The sequence below is a fragment of the Lynx canadensis genome, chromosome C2, assembly GCF_007474595.2.
Source record: "Lynx canadensis isolate LIC74 chromosome C2, mLynCan4.pri.v2, whole genome shotgun sequence".
Taxonomy (NCBI): domain Eukaryota; kingdom Metazoa; phylum Chordata; class Mammalia; order Carnivora; family Felidae; genus Lynx; species Lynx canadensis.
Window position 1 is genome coordinate 93,246,281 of NC_044311.2, and position 22,030 is coordinate 93,268,310.

Below are 22,030 nucleotides of genomic sequence, written 5' to 3' on the forward strand. Positions count from 1 at the left end.
GAAAATTTCCCTGTGCCATAAATGATGGAAATATTTGATGTTTTGTTGTTATAGGGGAATTGAGGAGCATTCAAGGGCAACTGTCTCAAAGTGAGGAGCTTTCCTTTGGCAGTGAAGGCCTGCACATCATGATTCTTGAAAATGAACTTGTTTCCTTGTGAAACAGTGTGTGTGTTCTGATTTCAACATACGTTTTATTTGTTTTACTTTTGACCACCAAAAGTCCCCCAAATTATATGTAACATAGCATTTTGTTCACTGGTTCTATATTCAGCCACAGGAGGGGATACTTTTAACTTAAAAGTATCAAAAATTCTAATCTCCATCATTTAAAAATCATACTTTAGAATCACATTTTTCTGGGGCTCCTGGGTGGCTCAGTTGATTAAGCATCCGACTTCAGCTCAGGTCATGATCTCACAGCTTATGAGTTCAAGACCCGCGTCGGGCTCTGTGCTGACAGCTCAGAGCCTGGAGCCTGCTTCAGATTCTGTGTCTCCCTCTCGCTGCCCCTCCCCCACTCACATGCTGTCTCTGTCTCTCAAGAATAAAATAATAGAATCACATTTTCACCACATAATTTTTACATTAGTTTTCCCACAGAAAACATACAGAAGTGATAAAACAAGCACAAAGCCAAACCTTGAAATTAGTAAAAATATGCAAATTAAGTAAAATTTGAAACCATATGAAATTACTGTGGTTGTAACAGAACCTCTGAGTTTCTACAAAATAAAACTGACACAAAATATATATAACAGCTCTAATATATAACAGCTTTACAATAACCACAACTACTGAATCAATAAAAGCAACAGCAATCAAAAAAATAATAATTCTAAACACAGGCATCTCTTCAGTGATAGGCCCTAAATAGCACCACATGAAACCACTTTAAAACCAGTCATTCATAATATGTTGGTATCGATCTGGGAAAACAGGCACTCACATACACTGCAGCAATTAGTACATCATTTATGCAAGAAATTTGTCAATATACATCAAAACTATAAATGCAGGCATATTGTGGGCTAGCAATTCCATGTCTAAGAATTTTCTTCTAGATATGTTCACACATGTACCAAATTATATGCAAACAAGATTACTCAATGCAGTATTACTTTTAATACAAAAAACTTGAGACAATATAAATAACAAGAGGGGATTGGTTAAAATATGGCACATTTAAGCAATGATATATCATGCAAAAAATAATGTAACATAATTATGGGATGATCTCCAAGATATATTAAATAATAAAAGCACAGACAAAACCATGTGTATTATATACTAACATTTGTGTAAAAAAAAGTTTAAAAAGATACTTGGAACCACATAGCTGGGAGACAGGGATAGAAGGTTTACATTTAATACTCTCATAGAACTCCTGAATTTTGAACTATGTGGATATTTTTCCCAGTCAATAAATAAATTCTAAATATGAGAGAAAAGAAAGAAAAAAATCACTTGAATTTTGAAAAAAAGCATTTGGATTTTTACAATTAAAAATGTTTGGTCAAGAAGTCCAATCAAAAGTATAATAAAACTAACAAAAATATTTGAGAATTTCTTCAATCTCAGTCTTATCATTGTCTTGAAAAATAAAGTTCCCAGGGAGAGAGAAAGGAACATGAATGAATATGAGAATATCAAGGAAATGCTCTTACCAAACAATACATTTTAACCTGCTTAAAAGACAAACTGGCTAGGCAATTGAGTTTAATCCATAGTTTTCATAAATGAAAGAAAGAACTGATTGTTACACTCTTTTAACCTACTTTAAGATGTAAGTAATTTGACAAATCTTCAAAAATATATTCCAACCTAAATTACTACCAAGAATAGCCTGAAAATATTGTACTGTGGAAATTCTTTTATGCCATTCTACATATTTTTCTTCCATGATTACTGTGACATAGCCCATAAAGTATTTTTTAAACCTTATACCACCTGTACCTTCATGTTTCTATGATTCTGAATTCTCAAAATAATGTTAGCCATAAGACTAAAAGCAGATACACTGTCTGGACATAAACCTGATATTTAGTGATTCTCTTCAATTCAAACCAATATTCTAAACTAACAGACTCCATACAATGGCATCTCATCCCAAATCCAAAAGGACATATAAAAACAAGGACAATAAAATAATGTGAATCCTATGACCCCATCAGCTACAACAAACATTAAACACAGCCCAATGTCTAGCCAGATTAGAATAAATCCCACATTATGCCTATTTACTTCAGTTCCTATTGCTTGATAACAGATGTCAGGCTATCAAAAACATTAAAAGGTATTCCAAAGGAAAGGGGAAAAAAACCCCCACAAAAACACAGTCTAAAGAGAGAAAGCAATCATCAGAACCAGATTCAGATAGGACATAAATGTTGGAATTATCAGACAGAAAATTTAAGATAACAATGATCAATATTATGATAAAGGCTCTAATGGAAAAGGTAGATGACATGCAAGAATAGATGAGTAATGTAAATAGAGACAGAAACTCAAAGAATCAAAAGGAAAGGATAGAAATCAAAACACTATAACAGAAATGAAGAATGCCATCAATGGCTCATCAGTAAACTCCACATAGCTAAAAAAAAAAAAAAAAAAAAAAAAAAAAAAAAAAAAAAATCCAGGAATTTAAAGATAGGTCAATAAAAATTCCTCAACCTGAAATGCAAAGAGAAACAAACAAATAAATACAACAAAACATCCAAGAACTGTGAGACAATATCAAAAGGAGTAATGTGTGCAACTGGAATGCGAGATGGAGAAGAAAGAGAATGCAGAATAAATATTTGGAATAATAATGGCTAGAAACTTTGCTAAATTAATGACAAACACCAACCTACAGATCCAGAAAGCTTAAAAAAATGCCATGAAAGACACATACCTTAAACACACACACACACACACACACGCACACGCACACGCACACACAAACACCACAGGCATATAGTATTTAAATTAGAGAAAACCAAAGACAAAGAAAGAAATCTGAAAGAAGCCAGAGGAAAAAACACCTTGGCTACTGAAAAACTAAGATAAAAATTATAGTGGAATTCTAGTCAGAAACCATCCATGCAAGAAGAGAATGGAGTGAAATATTTGAAGTGTTGGGGGGAGGAAACCCCACCAACCTAGAATTCTATACTCAGTGAAATCATTATCCAAAAGTGAAAAGATCACAATTTTATACTTAACTGCTTCAAAGGATACTATCAAGAAAGTAAAAAGACATCCCACAGAATAGGAGGAAAATCTGCAAATCATTTATCTGATAAGGGTAGGCCTCAGAATATATACAGAACTCCTATACCTCAACAATAGACATTAAAAGTAATGTCTATAATAAACAATTAAAAGACAACCCAATTAAAAAATGAGCAAGGAATCTGAACAGACATTTCTCCAAAGAAGATATACAAATGAAAGGCACATGAAAGATGCTAAATTTCATTAATCATTAAACAAAAGCAAATTGAAACCACAGTGACATACCACCTCACACACACTAGGATGGCTATAACAAAAAGATGGGCAGTCAAGAGTGATGGCAAAGATATGGAGAAATCAGAATCCTTATACATTCCTGGTAGGGATGTAAAACAGTGCAACCACTTCTGAAACAGTCTGGCAGTTCCTCAAAAAGTAAAACATAGTTACTATGTGATCCAGTAACTCCATTCCTAGATCTAGAGCCAGGAGAACTGAAAAACTTATGTCACTCAAAAATCTGTACACAAATGTGCACAGCAGCATTGCTTAGATAAAAAGGAGAAACAACTCAAATTTCTATCAACTGATGAGCAGATAAACAAATTGTAACACATCCACACAATGGAATATCATATAGTCACAGAAAGTAATGAGGTACTGAGACCTACTACAACATGGATGAACTTTGAAAACATTATGCTAAGTTAAAGAAACCAGACACAAAAGGCCATACATTGTGTGATTTCATTTATATGAAATGTTCAGAATAGGCAAATCCATAAATTGAAAGATTAGTGGTTGCCAGGGGCTATGGGGAAGAGGGTAATTGGGAGTGACTGCTAATCGACATGGGGTTCTTTTGGGATAATAAGAATGTTCTGGAATTAGATAATGGTTATGGTTGAACAATCTTGTGAGCATACTAAAAACAATTGAATTGTGTATTTTAAAAGGGTGAATTTTGGGGCGCCTGGGTGGCGCAGTCGGTTAAGCGTCCGACTTCAGCCAGGTCACGATCTCGCGGTCCGTGAGTTCGAGCCCCGCGTCGGGCTCTGGGCTGATGGCTCAGAGCCTGGAGCCTGTTTCCGATTCTGTGTCTCCCTCTCTCTCTGCCCCTCCCCCGTTCATGCTCTGTCTCTCTCTGTCCCAAAAATAAATAAACGTTGAAAAAAAAAATTTAAAAGGGTGAATTTTATGGTATTGAATTATATCTAAAAAAAAAAAAAATCATAAAAGAGAAACGAAGACTTCTTGAGACAGACAAAAAACTGAAGGAGTTCATTGCCAGGAGACCTGTCCTGTAATAAATGGTAAAACAAGTTCTCCAGGCAGGAGAAAAATGACATTGGTTAGAAACTTGCATTTCTATAAAGAAAGGAACAGTGGCACAGAAAGAATAAATGAAGGTAAATTGAACTATTTTTTCTTATTTTTAATTGATCCAAAATATAACTGTTAAAGCAATGACAGTAAAAATGTATTGGGTGATTATAGCCTATGGATCAGTGAAATGAACGACAGCAATGCCACAGGGACTGTAGGGAGGAACTGGGAATAATCTGCTATAAGGGAAATGCTCTACATGGAAAGTGATAATATTACTTGAAGGTGGACTTAGATTATTTTATATGTAAACTCATATACTAGTTCACAAGACAAGCCTCACTAAATTTCAAAGAATAGGGATTCCTGACCATAGAGCAAATGAGTTAGAATTTACTTCAAAAACGAGTTAAAATTCCTGCATATTTGGAAATTTAAAAACTTAAATACTCACAGGAGCAAAAACCATAACAGATGTTTTTAAAAAGTTAGATACTAAATAAACACTTCATATCAAAAGTAATGAAATATACCAAAATCAGTGTTTTGAAGGAAATGTTTAGCCTTAAATACTTTATAAAACTGATGAGTGCCTGAAAATTAATGAGCTACATGCCTACTTTAAGTTAGGAAAAGAACTACAAAGCAAAAAGAAACAAGAGAGAAAGACATAATATGAATAGGAGTTAATACAATTGATAAAATATCTATAGTAAAGAAAATCAACAAATTTGGAGGTTCATTCCTTGGAAGAACAATACCAAGAAAATTAATAAGCCTCCAGTAAAGCTGAATAAGAAAAAAGAGTTAAAGCACAAATAAATAATATTATGACTGAAAAAGTAGGCACGGTTATAGATAAAACAAACGCTAAGAAGATTATAAAATAATACTATCAACATATGCCAAAAAATTTGAAAAGTTAGGTGAAATGGACCTTGTAAAGAATGTAATTTACCAAAACAATGCAGAAAGATCTGTAAGTAGTACGGAAATGAAGGAGTGGTGAAAGCTTTCCCATGAAGGTAACATCTCAGATAATAATTCTACCAAACTGAAGAAACAGATCATCTTAAGCTTAAACTCTTTTCAAAAGTAGAGAAGAAGGAATACTCTGCAGTCATTTAAGAAGACCTGTATAACTCTGACACCAATACTGTACAGAATCAAAATGAGAAAGAAAAGTAAGGCCATTTCACTCACAGATATAGAATCAAAATTCTGAAAAATAAACTAGTAAATCAAATCCAACAATGTATTAAAAGTAAGATAAAACACCTTGACCAGGTTAGTCTCATACCCAGTATGTAAGGATAGATTAATGTTTGTTTAAAAAAAAAAGCAACTATAAATGTTCCTTATTATAATAATAATTTTAAAAAGAAAAATATATAATTATCTCAATAGATACAGCTGAAACATGTGATAAAATACAACATGAACACATGATTAAAAGCTTCAGTAAATTAGGAACAGAAGAGAACTTCCACACCCTAACAAAAAGTATCTACTAACACATCTTACAGAAAGTGAGAGAATAATGAATGCAGAGTTCAAATGGGTAAATGGAGACAGGGGGATGAGGTGGGAAGAACCACATAAATACACATGAATTACTGTTAAGGTCCTAATTTTTATAGTGAGTATGGGCTCCCATGGATTCTTATTCCACTACCAAAACCAACTGAACAAACAAACATACATGGACCAGTGGGGAGATTATGTCATGGACCAGAGAGTCTCAGTGTAGTTCCTACAGATCAGCATTACCTGGAAACTTGTAACAAATGCAAATACTCCAGCCCCACTTCTGACCTACTCAATCAGAAACTTTGGGGTTGGGCCCAGCAACACGTGTTTTAACAAGCCCTCTGGGTGATTCTGATGCCTGGTAAAGACTGAGCAGCACTATCATAAACCACGAATTCTAGAGTCTATACACCTACAGTCCAATTAACAAATGGGAAGCACAGCTGGTGGCTCCTCTGTACTTGTTTCATGGGGACAACCATTGCACTTTCTCATTTAGTTGAGCTTTAAACTAGATCAGAGAGGCCTTGAATGTGACTCCCTGTTACCCTGGTAACAAATCTAAAAGGGAGAAAATGAGGCCTAGTACACTATTAAAACCAGCAGTAATTCCTAACACTAGAAACTTGCTACGCCTCAACGTAGTCTCAGATATTATGGAGATCCAAAGTCAGAACCACTTTTAGGAAGTAACATGACTTCCGCCAAGAAATTGGAGAACAACCTCCAAGAGATTTTCCTACAGTTTGAAATGAGGAAAAGAAGCATATTCATTCAGCATAGCAAAGGCAACTTCCAGAAGGGAAAAATCTAGGGAGGAGAAAAAATGTAGAGTTATCCGTTGAGAACTACTGGACATTGCAATTTTGGAGGTATAGTATTTCACTGCAAAAGTCCCACTAGAAGCATCTTGTCTATGAGTAAGGATTATTATACCTTATGAACCTCTGCCAACTCATGTTCCATTCTTGCTGCCCTCTTGAGAAAACCAGCTTTCGTGTTAGTGACTTTTGGCTTTGGAGGTCTGATTCGGGGTTGTGTCACAAAATCTGGGAGACATGACTCAAGTTCAACTAATCCTACAGGAAAGAAGTACATGTTTTTTAGTATTTGGTGATTAAATTTACCATTTTGAAAGCGTATTGTTAGTTTTAGGAGCTATTTGCCAAGTGGTTTCATTTAGAATTATTGATGAGGTAGAGCCCACATAATTGGAGTGGACCCAAAACGTAAAGCAAATTTCTGCATAATTAACTCATGTTCTCAGTGACTTAAGATTGTAAAATGAGAATCCATTCTAATACAATATTTCCCTACAAAAATGTAGTAAATTCTATGATAATAATCAAGAGAAAATTAATGGTCATATGATACATGGGATCATCATTCTAAAGTAGATGTACACAAATTTATCTTATTCTGCTCTGGAGATGATCAGCCAGAGACACAAGTTCAAGAGTGTGACCATCAACTCATGATCTTGGCCATATACATGATGCTTCAACTTGTCAACTAAAATTTAAATAATCTAAATAAGCTTCTCTTGGACTTTGTAAGAGGTACAGCTCTATGAATTTATCCCCTGGTTATCCATTTCCTTGCCCACTAGTTTTCTAGCACTTCTTAAAGGGCTAATTTCATGATATATTTCTTGTTTGCTTTGAAAATCTGATATAAAAGCTTTTTCAGTTTCATTTTTGTATAACTTTATTAGTGACACTGAACAAGTTTAAATGTTTAGTAGTTAAGCATTGATACACTGTTATATAGCATATCCATTTATTTGAGTCTTAGCAGTTTTTATTGGTTTGTATGAACTCATATTAATAATATTGAATGTGTTCATTGCTATTTCTTGAAAATATTTTTACTTGTTGTTTAGCCTTTAATCCAATACTTCTTTCTCTTCTAGTACTTTAATACTCCTCTTATACTGGACTTGTTATCATGTAAACATCTTACCTTCATAGGTGTTGAGATAGTGGTTTTTTACTACAAAGTCCTCTGAGTTGTTATCAGGGAAACGACCAAGGCGAGACAAAGGCCCATAGACCTGGGATGCATAGTCAGAATAATCCTTGATGATATTTCTTCTCTCCAACTTCCCTTCTATATTCTTTCCCTTTCCCACAAGTTTCCTGATTGCTAGAATAAAACATACCTCTGTGACTATCTCCAAAATATAGTTCTAAACAAATGCATAATAATAGGCCAGTTTTGTTTTTGTTCACAGAGAAATTACTGAACTGTGCAGTCATGAAGACCACTCACTGCAGACAGAATATAACACTGAAAACAGAGGTTAGTCCTCTGTGTGGTCCAGATCCTCATGAGACAAGCGGGAGTGACAGAAGTTGAGGCAATTAGTGTCCTCAATGGGTACTCGTCAAAAATCTTTTATAACTGGGGCACCTCGGTGGCTCAGTTGGTTGAGTGTCCGACTTTGGCTCAGGTCATGATCTCCTGGTTCGTGGGTTTGAGCCCTGCATTGGGCTCTGTTCTGATAGCTCAGAGCCTAGAACCTGCTTCGGATTCTGTGTCTTCCTCTCTCTGCCCCTTGCTCACTTGCTCTTTATCTCTCTCAAAGATAAATAAGCATTAAAAAACTTAAAAAAAATTGAATAACTGCATTCCAAGCTCTGAGGTAAGAAGGTGTATTCAGCAAAAGTCTTCCAGGCTTACAAACGAAACTCAAAGTAACTGAAAAATATATGTTCAGGGGAGATTTGGAGAATTATTTTCTCCTAGGAGAATAATTGCAAGGGAGGGAGACTACAGGTTCTTCAGTAATCTGACCATCTTGGTTAACAATAGAATAAAGCACAATATATCCCAGCTTAGAGCTCTAGAAGTGTTTGGCAGTCAGAGGGAAAAGGCTGAGCCGTGCACATTCAGAGTTCATTCATCTAAGGAGTCATGCTTGCTACCTCCACCGGCTCCTTCTCTTTCAGTCCTATCACAGAGCCAGCCGGTTTGAAGGCTCTATGCTGTGTGCTGTCAATGCATGCAAAGTCATACTGTGGGACTGCAAAGTCTTGTTGCAAGAGGCAGCTGCATGCACCACTGCTGACTTGTGGGTGTTTATGTTTGATCCTCAGTGCTTCTGTGTATAACTTGGGGTTTTAGAATTAAATAAAAATAGTTAACATTTTATTATTTACCTACAAAAGTTAGTCAACTCATCATTAGTTATACCAAGTACTGAAAAGAAAAAATGTTGACAATGTCTAACTACATACCTCGAAGCTAGTTAAAAGTTATTTTCACACACACACACACACACACACACACACACACACACACACACGGCAAGTTCAGGGGCATATAAGTGAGAGCAGATAATAGGTGCCTCACTTATGATGGGAGGGAGTGGGGTCCTTGAAGGTCTCCCTGAGGAAGTGACATTTGAGTTCTGTCTTAGCCAGGGTTCCCCCAAAGGCAGAGCATGAGACAAAAGCAGTTGTGCAAGCAGTTTATTTGGGAGGTGATCCCAAAGGGCAGGAAGAGAGGGACAGGGGGAGTAAAAAAAAAAAGCTACTCAACCCATTGTTAGTATTGTGAAGTGCTGAAAAAAAAAAAACAAAACAACTGTTGAACATGTATACCTAGCATCTAGTTAAAAGTTAAAGTTCACTAAAAATAATTTTATGGAATTAATTTTTTTTTTTTTAATATCCTTTCTTTTCAACGTTTATTTATTTTTGGGACAGAGAGAGACAGAGCATGAACGGGGGAGGGGCAGAGAGAGAGGGAGACACAGAATCGGAAACAGGCTCCAGGCTCTGAGCCATCAGCCCAGAGCCTGATGCGGGGCTCGAACTCACGGACTGCGAGATCGTGACCTGGCTGAAGTCGGACGCTTAACCAACTGCGCCACCCAGGCGCCCCTGGAATTAATTTTTATAACTGTTTTACTTTTGCTAGAAAAATAACAAATTTGATTTTTTAAGTTGTAATTACATTCTGTTATTATACATTAAATTGATAATTTGCATATATAATTGATACATTACAATTTTATAAGTAAATTATATTAAAAGTTACTAAGTAAATAAAGCTATAAAGCTAAATCCTAATAAGTTAAATTTTTTTTAATTTTAATTTAGTTTTTATATAGTCCTTAAAAATTTTTTATATAGTCATTCTTAATCATCCACTGACTACTCCTTTTATATGTACAGATATAATACATAAACAGATATACAGTATATCCATGGTCTTAAAATTTCATGGGAGGGGGCAAGCAGGAGAAAATATGTCTACATGTCTCATTTAAGGGAAATAATTTAAAAAAAGGTTGAGAAATTGGGCTCTCTGGGAACTCAACCCATGAATATGAGAAGCCCATCCCCTACTCTCCCTCTCTCTCCCTCTCTCTCTGTCTCTCACACACACACACACACGCGCGCGTGCGCGTGCCAATAATGTCAGTAACTTGACTACCTGTTAGAACATTACTACTTGGTTTTCTTAGAAATTTTCCTCCAGTCTTCTACTTTTGAAAGTAACTCTTTTCCTTTATTCATTTAATAACACTAGGACTCATAAGAATTCTATCTAAATCAGGTTTGGTCAAAGATTCAAAGCAAAGCCAACTTTCCCATTCTCTTCATTGTTCATATTGCACCTTTACCTGATACATGTCTGTGCTGAATCTGTGCCAGTTTTGCCTCCTTTGCTTCCTGCAGTTTAGACCACTGGGCATTCAAATGCTTCATGTTCACTTCATTTTGATTCTCATCACGCTTCTTCAGCAGCTCTTTTAGGACTTCCAGGCGAATCTCCTGCAGTCTTTAAATTACCAAACATAAAGAAGTATGTGGTATCTCCAACAGAATGTTCTACTAGAGAGAAAGGGAACGCCTGCCATAAACAGGATCTTCTCTTTGGGCTGGTATCATATTCACGTATTTTAAAAAGACCACTCTGGCAAAAGTGTGACAAATGGATTAGGTGCTTGGGGAGGCAACTCAACAATAAGTCTCTCTATAATAGGACTATGTCTGGGTGTAGTTCTGAAAGGCAAAGAGAAGTATGCCGGGTAAAAAAGAAAAAAAGGGGGGGCGCTCTCAAGGCAGATGAGCCTAAATGAACAACAAAATGTATGTGCACAGTTCCAGGTCGACAGATATTGGCTAGAGGGTTAAGTAATAGGAGTGACGAGAAAATGAGGCAGCATGCTATCTTAAGGAATAAATGTGAAAATGCCAGGGTCTGGCATATACAGGCACTCAGTCAATCTTTGCCTCCCTTCCCCTTGTCTTCACCTTGTTCTCCCAGAGATACCTTGCTCATGTGTATATAACCATGTATAAATGACTTCAAAATCTGTACCTCAAGCCCAGGTATTTCTAAACCAGAATTCCTGTCTACTTGAATTTCCAGCTATCCCCTGACAACCTCAAAAACGCCTGGTCATTTTGTTCCCCCAGAAATCTACTGTCTCTTATATCTTCTTCCCTCCTGTAATGATTCCTCCTCTAAAGCACTTCTCGCATCCATTCCCTAGCTCATGTTTTTGTCAACCCTCTCCTAACTTGGACTCTAGTTGCTAATCTAGTCTCTCTTCCTTCCAATCTTGCTCCACACAGCTGTCAAGATTTTCCTTCCTAAAATAGAATTTGAACATTTTACTCTTACTTAAAAATTCATAGACTAATTCATTCAGCCACTCATTTGTCAAATATTTATTAAGTGCTCACCATATGCCAGGCAGGAAACAAACAATGATGAACAAGATAAAACACCTTCTATCAAGAAGCACTGTTCTATTGGAGCAGGCGTATCAACTAGCATTTTATAAGACAAGGAGATACATACCAGACCAGAAGAATGAAAAGACTGTGGGAGAAGAAATGACAGAGCATCTATGTTTAGCACTATTCCCAGTAGATGTGGGGAAGGTTGGGAAGGCTTCCTTACAGGAGGCATTAACTCTGTAGTCTTGAAGATAAACAAGGATTGAGATTTGCCACATTGACAAGGAAAAAGCGACGCCTAAGCAGAGGAATCTGAATGTTCAAATCAAAGGGCTAGAGACAGAGCAAATAGGTCATGCTGGCAGGGCTTCTCAAAGTGAACGTAGAGGGGAGGGTGTGGAAGTAGTGACAAATGAAAATGGAGAAACAGGTATTTTTTAAAAAATAAGCCACACACCAATAGTCACCTTTCTCTCTGGAGTTAGAAATCCAAGGTTTGGTTCTCAAGTTCATCACTTACCTCAATTCCTTCAGTCATAAAATGGGTGTAATAGTATCTATCTATCCATCCCATAAGGTTGTTGTGAGTATTAAATGAATTAATGTCTATGTGGCAGAACAGTGGTTCCCAAACCTAAACATGCATCAGATTACCTGGAGCCCACGGCCTGACTCAGTAGGTCAGAAATACCTACTGAGGAGTACTGGGGAGTGGCTGAAAATCTGCATTTCTAACAAGTTCCCAGGTAATGCTAATGCTGCTGGTTTGTGCACCACACTTTGAGAACTACTGGCTTGGAACAAACATGGCTCCAGCACGTGGTAACCTCTCCACAAATGTAACATGCTCTACGAATATCATCATCATCACTAATATTATCATCTACCTGATGGCTTCTTACCCTTCAACACCCAGCTCAGAGGCTACCTTCTCTCAGTTTTCCCAAATCTCCACTCACTCCAAACAGAACTAGCCAGAAACATCTTAAAGGTTTTTAATGTCCTTCTGATAAGAATATACCTCTCTAAATTGCAGCACTAAATTTAATTTTCTACAGACAGGATTGGGTACCTGATACCTACTTTGCCCCAAAGTACTTTACATTCTATTAGCTGCAAGCTTTTACCAAAACATCACACAGTCTGGATTCAGGGTTAATAGAAAGTGTTGTAAAAAGACAAACATATTTTGAATTCAGAACCACGTTGAGTCTAACTCTCCTGGTTCTTAACTCTAAGCAGACTGTCAGGGACCATGGTAGCATTGCTTTGAGTAACAAAGTGCCTCGGCGCAGCCTGGAACAAAGAACAACCTCAATAAGTTCCCTTCCTTTCCTTTCTTGCTGGGGAGCTGGAATTTGGGGTTTTCATCATTTCTACACCTTCCAAGGACAGCCTCATTACTGAAAATACATTAGTTAAATGACTGAAAACCAGAAGTACCTTGGTATATTGTTGTTTATCCACCGTGAGTTCATTTCCTAATTGAGGAATTCCACAATTTGTCTTTTAAGTAGAAAATGCCCCTGTTAGCTGTAGCTAGAACCCAAGATGTCCTGACTGTGAATCCAGTACGAGAGGGAATAAGAGACAGTATTAGCTAGGAGGCTGATGGATATGAAGAGGGCCAAGGCCTAGGCAAAATGGCATCGGGAATGAACAGAAAGGGTCAGTTTGACTGGTGCAGTCACTCTGGAAAACAGTATGGAGGTTCCCCCCAAAAATTAAAACTAGAACTACCCTACGACCCAGCAATTGCACTACTAGGCATTTATCCAAGGGATACAGGTATGCTGTTTCAAAGGGACATATGCACCCCAATGTTTATAGCAGCACTACCAACAATAGCCAAAGTATGGAAAGAGCCCAAATGTCCATTGATGGATGAATGGATAAAGAAGATGTGGTGTACGTATATATATATATAAAATGTGTGTATATATATATACATATATATACACATATATAATGTATATAATATATAATATATATTATAATTATAAGATATAATTATAATTATAATGTATATTATAATTATATAATATTTTATATATAATTATATATAATATATATTATAATATATACTTATATAATTATAATATATGTTATAACTTCTATCTATCTACTATATTATATTATCTTACCTCTATAACTCTCTATGTTCTCTCTGTCCCTTCTCTGTTCTCTCTCTGTTCTCTCCTATCCTTCTGATTCTACTCTCCTCTCTCCTCTCCTCTCTCCTTCTCTCTTCTCTCCCTCTCCTCCTCTCTCTCCTTCTCCTCTCTCCTCTCTCCTGTCTCTCTCCGTTCTGTCTCTACCCCTATATCTGCTTTATCTATCTAACGTATATATGCTTATATCTATCTCTATATATATATATATATAATGGATTACTCGGGAATCAAAAAGAATGAAATCTTGCCATTTGCAACTACGTGGATGGAACTGGAGGGTATTATGCTAAATGAAATCAGTCAGTCAGAGAAAGACAAATATCATATGACTTCACCCATATGAGGACTTTAAGATACAAAACAGATGAACATAAGGGAAGGGAAGCAAAAATAATATAAAAACAGGGAGGGGGACAAAACGTAAGAGACTCTTAAATACGGAGAACAAACAGAGGGTTATTGGAGGGATTGTGGGAGGGGGGATGGGCTAAATGGGTAAGGGGCATTAAGGAATCTACTCCTGAAATCATTGTTGCACTATATGCTAACTAACTTGGATGTAAATTTAAAAAATAAATTAAAAAAAATAGTAAAAACTACTGGAAAATTTAAATGCTCAAAATCTCTTTTTAGTTTACTATTGTTAGAAATAATTGGAACAAATATACGCTTGAATTAAAAGAAAAAAATAAATAAAAAGGGAAAAAGAACTAATATATGGTACAAGGCAGGTATATCTTTAACACATGTGAAAATAACCAGTTACAAAAGACCATATACTTCATGATTCTATGTATATGAAATTTCCAGTAAAGACAAATACAAAGATACAGAAAGTAGGTGAATATTTGTAAAGGATGGTGGAAGGGGGAAATGGAAAGTTTCTTTAATGGATTAGAGTTTCTTTAACGTTTCTTTCTTGGAGTGAGGAAAGTGTTATAAAATTAGATAGTGATGATGGAGATACAACTCTGTGAATATAGTAAAGATGACTAAAATGTGCATTTTAAAATGGTGAACTCTAGGATAGGTGAACTGTATCTCAACAAAACTGTTAAAAAATAAAAATAAAAATAAAGAGTCAGTTTGAAAGACATTTGCAGAAAGCAGTGGGATTCTGAAATAGTCTAAATTAGATTTTTCCTAAAGAGAAAAGGGAAGAGAAGAATCACAGATGCTTTGAGGAATTGTTCAAATCTGTTAAGGGTTCCACGCTGCACTTTACACACAAAGAGGGCATTATACACTTTTATGTTATTAGAGAGAAAATTATAGAGCTATTATTCCTGAAAGAACCAGCAACCCAATTTCCTATCTCTACAGGTGGAGGGTTGTTATAAACCCACATATTTGGGAAAATTCTTTACAGATAAAAAGTATTTACGTTACTCCACCAGTGCAGGTGCAGATGTCTGGATAATCTAGAACTTACTTTTCAATCTCCTGCTCTCTGAAGGCCCATTCCTTCCTCTCCATCGCATTCATCATCCTCCTTCTCTTCTCAAACTGGGAGGTGTCACTCAGACAGGGAAGAGTGGCTTCCCAAGCACGCTTCTCCCGGGCACGTTCTATCATCTCAACTTCAGCTTGTCCTGCTGGGAGCCCTCGACCTGGATGGTAAAGCAAAGCAAGTTAGAAACACATGGACAAACTCATGTACCTTCCAGTATTTAATTTACTCCCTTTCAGTTCCTGTCCTTTTTAAATTCAAGGGTTAAGACAGGATGAAATGATATTGGGAAACATCCTCACACTGTGCTTCACAGCTTGTTATCTATCCCCTGTACTGCCTCTTGTTAGTTACTCAGCCAGAAGACATTTTAGTTACACATAACATGCTAGAGAGTATTTGAAGAATATTCTGTGACTACTGAACAATCATACCTTGGAATGCCCTATATTAGACAAATCAATGTTTTGAAATGCAAAGAAATATCAAAGTAACTTACAGCTGGTAAGTGGCAGAAATCAGGATTTGAACATAGCAATCTGACCCTTGTGGTCTTATGTACTACTCTATACTTCCTCTCTATTAGAGAAATAAAACAAAAATGAATTGTACAGACAAGTCGACAGTTAATCACACTCAACAGTGAGGTTGAAAGCTTTTCCTCCAAGATCAGGAACAAAACAAGAGCCTACTCTTATCACTCCTATTCAACATAGTACCGGAAGTCCCACCCAGAGTAATCAGGCAAAAAAGAAATAAAAGCCAACCAAATCAAAAAGGAAGTAGTAAAATGGTCTCTATTTGCAGATAACATAATCTTAGATATAGAAAACTATAAAGACTATCAAAAATGGTTAGACTGACATACGAATTCTGTAAAGTTGCAGAATACAATATCAACATACAAAAATCAGTTGTATTTTAAATACTAACAATGAACTACCTGAAAAGGAAATAAAGAACATAATCCCATTTACAAAAATAACAGGAATAAATTTAGCCAAGGAGGTAAAAGATCTATATGCTAAGAACTATAAAACACTAATGAAAGAAATTGAAGATGACAAAAATAAATGGAAAAATATCCCATGTTCATGGATTGGAAGAATTAATATTGTTAAAATAGTCATACTATGCAAGGACATCCAAAGATTTGATATAATCCCTAATGAGGATCCCAATGACATTTTTCACAGAAATAGAAAAACAATCCTAAAATTCCTATGGAGCCATAAAAGAACCCAAAGAGCCAAAGCAACCTTGAGAAAGAAAAAGGTGAAGGCATACTTTCTGGTTTCAAACTATATTACAAGACTACAGTAATCAAAACAGTATAGTACTAGCATAAAAATAAACACATAGACACAAAAAGAATCAAGAGCCCAGAAATAAACCCATACATAGTCTACTAATATTTGACAAAGAGGCCAAGAATACTCACTGGGGGAAAGATACCCTCTTCAATAAATGGTAATGGAAAACTAGGATATTCACATGCAAAAGAGTGAAACTGAACCCCTATCTTACACTAAGCACAAAAATTAACTTGAAATGGATTAAAGACTTAAATGTAAAGCTCCTAGAAGAAAACATACGAAGGAATCTTCTTGATGTTAGTCTTGGCAATGATTTTTTGGATATGACACCAAAAGTACAAGCAACAAAAGCAAAAATAAATAAATGGGACTACATCAAACTAAAAGGCTTCTACACAGCAAAAGAAATGAGCAACAAAAGGAAAAGGCAACCTATGGAATGGGAGAAAATATTTTCAAACCATATGTCTGATAAGGAGTTAATATCCTAAATACATTAGGAACTCCTACAAATCAATAGCAAAGAACAAAATAATGCAACTAAAAAATGGACAAATGACATGAATAGCCATTTTTCCAAAGAAGATATAAAAAAGGCCAGTAGGTACATGAAAGGTGCCCAACATCACTAATCATCAGGGAATTACAAAAGAAAAATATGAGATATCCTTTCACATCTGTTAGGATGGCTGTTTTCAAAAAGACAAGAGGTAACAAATGCTGACAAGGATGTGGAGAAAAGGGAACCCTAGCACACTATTGGCAGGAATGTAATTGATACAGCCGCTATGAAAAACAGTATGGAGGTTCCTGAAAAAGCTAGAAATATAGGTACCATATGATTCACTTCTGAGTATATATCTGGAGGAAATGAAATTACTATCTCAAAGAGATATCTGCACCTCCGTGTTTACTGCAGCATTTACAGATGCCAAGACATGGAAACAACTTAAGTGTCCATTAACACATGAATGTTATAAAAGATGATATATGTATAATTCCTATATAACATATTAAATATAATAAACATATATTGAATAAAATTAATATGTGATCAATTTTATATGTAATATAAAATATATAAAACTCAGCCATAAAAAAGGAAATCCTGCCATTTGCAACAACATGAATGATAATTTGAGGGCATTATGCTAAGTAAAATAAAAACAGAAATACTGTATGTACAGAAAAACACAAATACTGTATGATCTCACTTATATCTGGAATCTAACAAAACTGAAATTCCTAGAAACAGAGCATAGACTGATGGTTTCCAGGGGTGAGAGGCATGGGAGAAATGGGTGAAAATGGTCAAAGGGTACAAGCTTTCAGTTATCTGATGAATAAGTTCTGGAGATCTAATGTACAGCATGGTGACTATAGTTAACAATAATGTATTATATACTTGAAAGCTGCCAAGAGAGTAGATCTTAAATGTTTTACACACACTAAAAAAACAATGGTACTATGTGAGGTAATAGGTATGTTAACCAATCTTATTGTGGTAATCATTTTGCAAAAAATATGTATATAAAGTCATGTGGTGTGTCCTAAACTTGCACAATATGTCAATTATATCTCAGGAAAGCTGGGGGGAAAATGAATTATACATAAGTAACAATATGATAATCTTTTATTTTTATTTTTTTTTAATTTTTTTTAACATTTATTTATTTTTGAGACAGAGAGAGACAGAACATGAACGGGGGAGGGCCAGAGAGAGAGAGGGAGACACGATAATCTTTTATTTAATATTTACATCCATGATATTTTACTGTATCATTCTGCAACTTGCTTTTTTACTCAACTTTGTTTTGGGGATGCTAGTCATACACAGAGATCTAACTGCATTCTTCCACTGTAGGACTCTACCACAATTTAAACTATCTTCTCAAAAGTGATGTTTTAAGTTGCTTCTAATTTTTTGATTACACATAGTAACGCTGCAACAAACATCCTTGTACTGGTCTCATTATGCCCATATGCAAATTTCTCTATGATTCTTAGAAAGGATCTAAAGTCTAGCAGCTAGATCATAAAATATCATCATTTAAAATTTTTCTGAATATTGCCAAATTTGCCTTCCAGAAGTATAATTTTGCTCAAGCCTTCTGAGAGTCCCCTGGTGCTCTCCCACAGCCCATGCTTCCTTCCTTCCTCCCACATTGTTTCTGCCGAATCTCAGTTGCTTTTTGTAGTCCTAACAAATACTTAGTAGTAGTTCACAGATTTTTTTAAGTATCACTGAAAGTGCAATTTGTGGGAGTTGTGTTGTGCTTGTTGCTTTTGTATGATTTCTGGGAAGAAAAGAGGAAAGATGCTGATTTACATAGGCACAGCTATACTGGGATTACAGATTCAGTTTAGAATTGCTTGAAGGTATAAAATGTTTAGGGGAGAAATCCTATCTATTTAAGCATGACTCTCCCCATTTATAAACATGGTATGCCTCTCTTTTTATCAAATCTTTGTTCATGTGCTTAAGGAATAATTTACATTTTTCTCCATAATACTGTGCACATGTTTTTGTTAAATGATATTCCTAGGCGCTTTGTTATTTGTCAATATTAAGAGTATGATATTTTCAATATTTCTACTTAGATATTGTTCATATATAGGAAAGCTACTGATCTTTGCATGTTGATTCTATATTCAGCTACCTTACTGAAATCAGGTTCTTAGTTCTGGTAATTTGTTACTTCATTTGATTTTCTAAATGAGTACATTGCGCAGAAAGATAGTTTTGCTTCTTATTTCTAATCTTCATGCCTCAATTTTTTCCTCTTACTGCAGTGACTCAGTATTTCTCAACTAAAGTGATATTACTGCCTTATTGGGGAAAAAATTATTTCTTGTATGGGACTGCCAGATACAGCACAGGATGTTTAGTGTCCATGCCAGCCTACCTCCCAAAACCCATCTCGTGTGCTAAATACCAGGGGCACGTCCTAATCATCATTACATTTAAAAATGCAGAGCAAGAACTTTCAGGGAGATAGCAGAGTAGGAAGATCCTAGGCTCGCCTCATCCCACAGATACAACTAAAGACACCCCCATCAGTGTAAATAACCAGAAAAACACTAAAGACTGGCAAAACAGACTCTCTACACATATGTTGAGAAGAGGCCACATCAAGGAGGCTAGGAAGGCAAAGACTTAGTGGAACCAAATAGACCCACATAACTGTCCACAAAAGGGAAGAATGAGGTGGGTACAGAGATAAATAAGCACCCCAGGCACAGGGGCCATGCACTGGGAAGACAAATCCCCAGAACATTTAGCTTTGAAAGCCAGAGAAGCCCAGCTTTGTGAGTTCTTAAAACCAATGGGGTTTAGCACCTGGAAGTTAAAAAGTCAATGGGCTCAGCTCTGGGAGAGCCCAGGGTGAGAAGAAACGGAGTCCCTACTCTTAAAAAGACAGCATAACAAACAGTTCCACTGAGATACAGCACAGAAACAGCAATTTGAAAAACACCTGGGGTATCCAGGAGGTGGATTTGTTTACTAATCTCAGAGTTTGTACTGGAGGAGTAGGGATCTTTGGGAGACTTCTCTAGGAACAAAGAGGCTTACAGGAGCCATTTCCCATCCCCAGTGTGGATATATGGACATCTGCCAGTACCAGCACACCAGGAATAATCTCCACCAACCTTGCTAACAGCACACCCTGCCCAACAGTCTTCTGCAGATCCACCCCCTCCAACCCAGCTGGCATCAGCAGAGTTGTCCCTGGCAGCTGCAAGTCCCCTCCCTGGAGACTGACACAGACCTTGCTGACAACACTCACTCTGATCCTGTGTCTCCTGTGGAACAACCCTCTGCAGGAGTCCATCCAAGGCTGGCATTGCACAAGCAACCCAAACACGGTCTACCACCACTCCAAGTGACTCTTGCCCCAGGGAGAGGGGATGATAACAACACACACCAGTCCAAATGCAGCCCTAGCAGTGGGCTAGGGACAGATTTCTGGACTGACTGCAGGCCCTGCCCACCAACAAAAGCATCTGAGGGGACAACACAGGGAGAGAACCTTGTAGTCTGGTGGTACTGCAGCTCTAGCAAACCCCTGGTCAGACTCAACTCAAGCTCAAGGAGACCCTGACTAGCCAAATTACATCACAGGGACCAAGCCCTGCCCAAAACAGGCAAAGAGAGCCACTGCAATGGCTGGACTGAGGGCAAATATAACTCAGCCACAGCAGAGCACATGCAACACACATAGGAGACACCCCTGAAGTGCCAGGTTCTGGTAAACAGGGGACATTATACTGCAGGGCACTATAGGACCTTTTCTCCATACATCCAAGACTTTCAAGAGCAGATGTTGCTGACTTTCATAATACACAGAAAACAGACACAGAGAGTTAGACAAAATGAGGAGACAGACATATATGTCCCGGATCAAAGGACAGGACAAAGTCACAAGAAAGCTAAATGAAATGGAGATAAGCAATATGCCTGATAGAGAATTTAAAGTAATGGTCATAAACATACTCACTGAACTGGGACAAAAGTGAAGGACTCGGTGAGACCCTCAACAAAGAGACAGAAAATGTAAAAAAAAGAACCAATCTGAGATGAAGAATTCAATAACTGAAGTTAAAAATACACTAGAAGGGGAAAATAGTAGACTAGAGGAAACAGAAGAACAGATCAGTGACCTGGAGGACAGAGTAGTGGAAAGCAATCAAGCTCAACAGGAGAGAAAAAAAAAAATAATAATAAATGAAAATAGATTAAGGGAACTCAGCCACACCATCAAGTGTAATAACACTCATATTATAAGGATCCAAGAAGGATAAGATGGAGAAGAGGTGGGGAGAAAATTTTATTTGAGAAAATAACAGATGAAAACTTCCTGAATTTGGAGAAGGAAACAGAAATCCATTCAGGAGACACAGAGAGCCCCCAACAAAATCAACCCAAGGAGGGCCACACCATGGCGCATAGTAATTAAAATGGAAAAAAGTACTGATAAAGAATTTTAAAAGCGAGAAGAGAAAAAAAATTAGATACATACAAGAAAAACCGCATAAGACAACTAGCTGACTTTTCAGCAGAAACATTGCAGTCCAGGAGGGAGTGGAATGATATATTCAAAGTGCTAAAAGAAAAAACTTGCAACCAAGAATACTTTATTCAACAAAGCTATCATTCAGAATTGAAAGAGAGAGTTTGCCAGACAAACCAAAGTTAAGGAAATTCATGGCCACTAAACCAGATTTACATGAAATGTTAAAGGGGACTCTGTGAGTGTAAAGGAAAGACTGTAAGTAGGAGTAAGAAAAGTAGGAAGCACAAAAGCAGTAAAA

The 22,030-nt window shown here is 36.6% G+C and overlaps 1 protein-coding gene across 4 annotated transcripts in view; it reads right to left on the reverse strand.

Moving 5' to 3' along the window:
* The window catches only part of CFAP91 (cilia and flagella associated protein 91), a 76,956-nt gene that overhangs the window by 23,757 nt on the left and 31,169 nt on the right, over window positions 1–22,030 (reverse strand). For all 4 annotated transcript variants that reach the window (XM_030330197.1, XM_030330201.1, XM_030330200.1 and 1 more), the window contains 4 exons: window positions 15,384–15,561; window positions 10,712–10,869; window positions 8,041–8,223; window positions 7,015–7,157 (listed from right to left, as the gene is read on the reverse strand). In XM_030330197.1, the coding sequence (XP_030186057.1) occupies window positions 7,015–7,157; window positions 8,041–8,223; window positions 10,712–10,869; window positions 15,384–15,561 (662 nt within the window). The remainder of the gene's footprint in view (window positions 1–7,014; window positions 7,158–8,040; window positions 8,224–10,711; window positions 10,870–15,383; window positions 15,562–22,030) is intronic.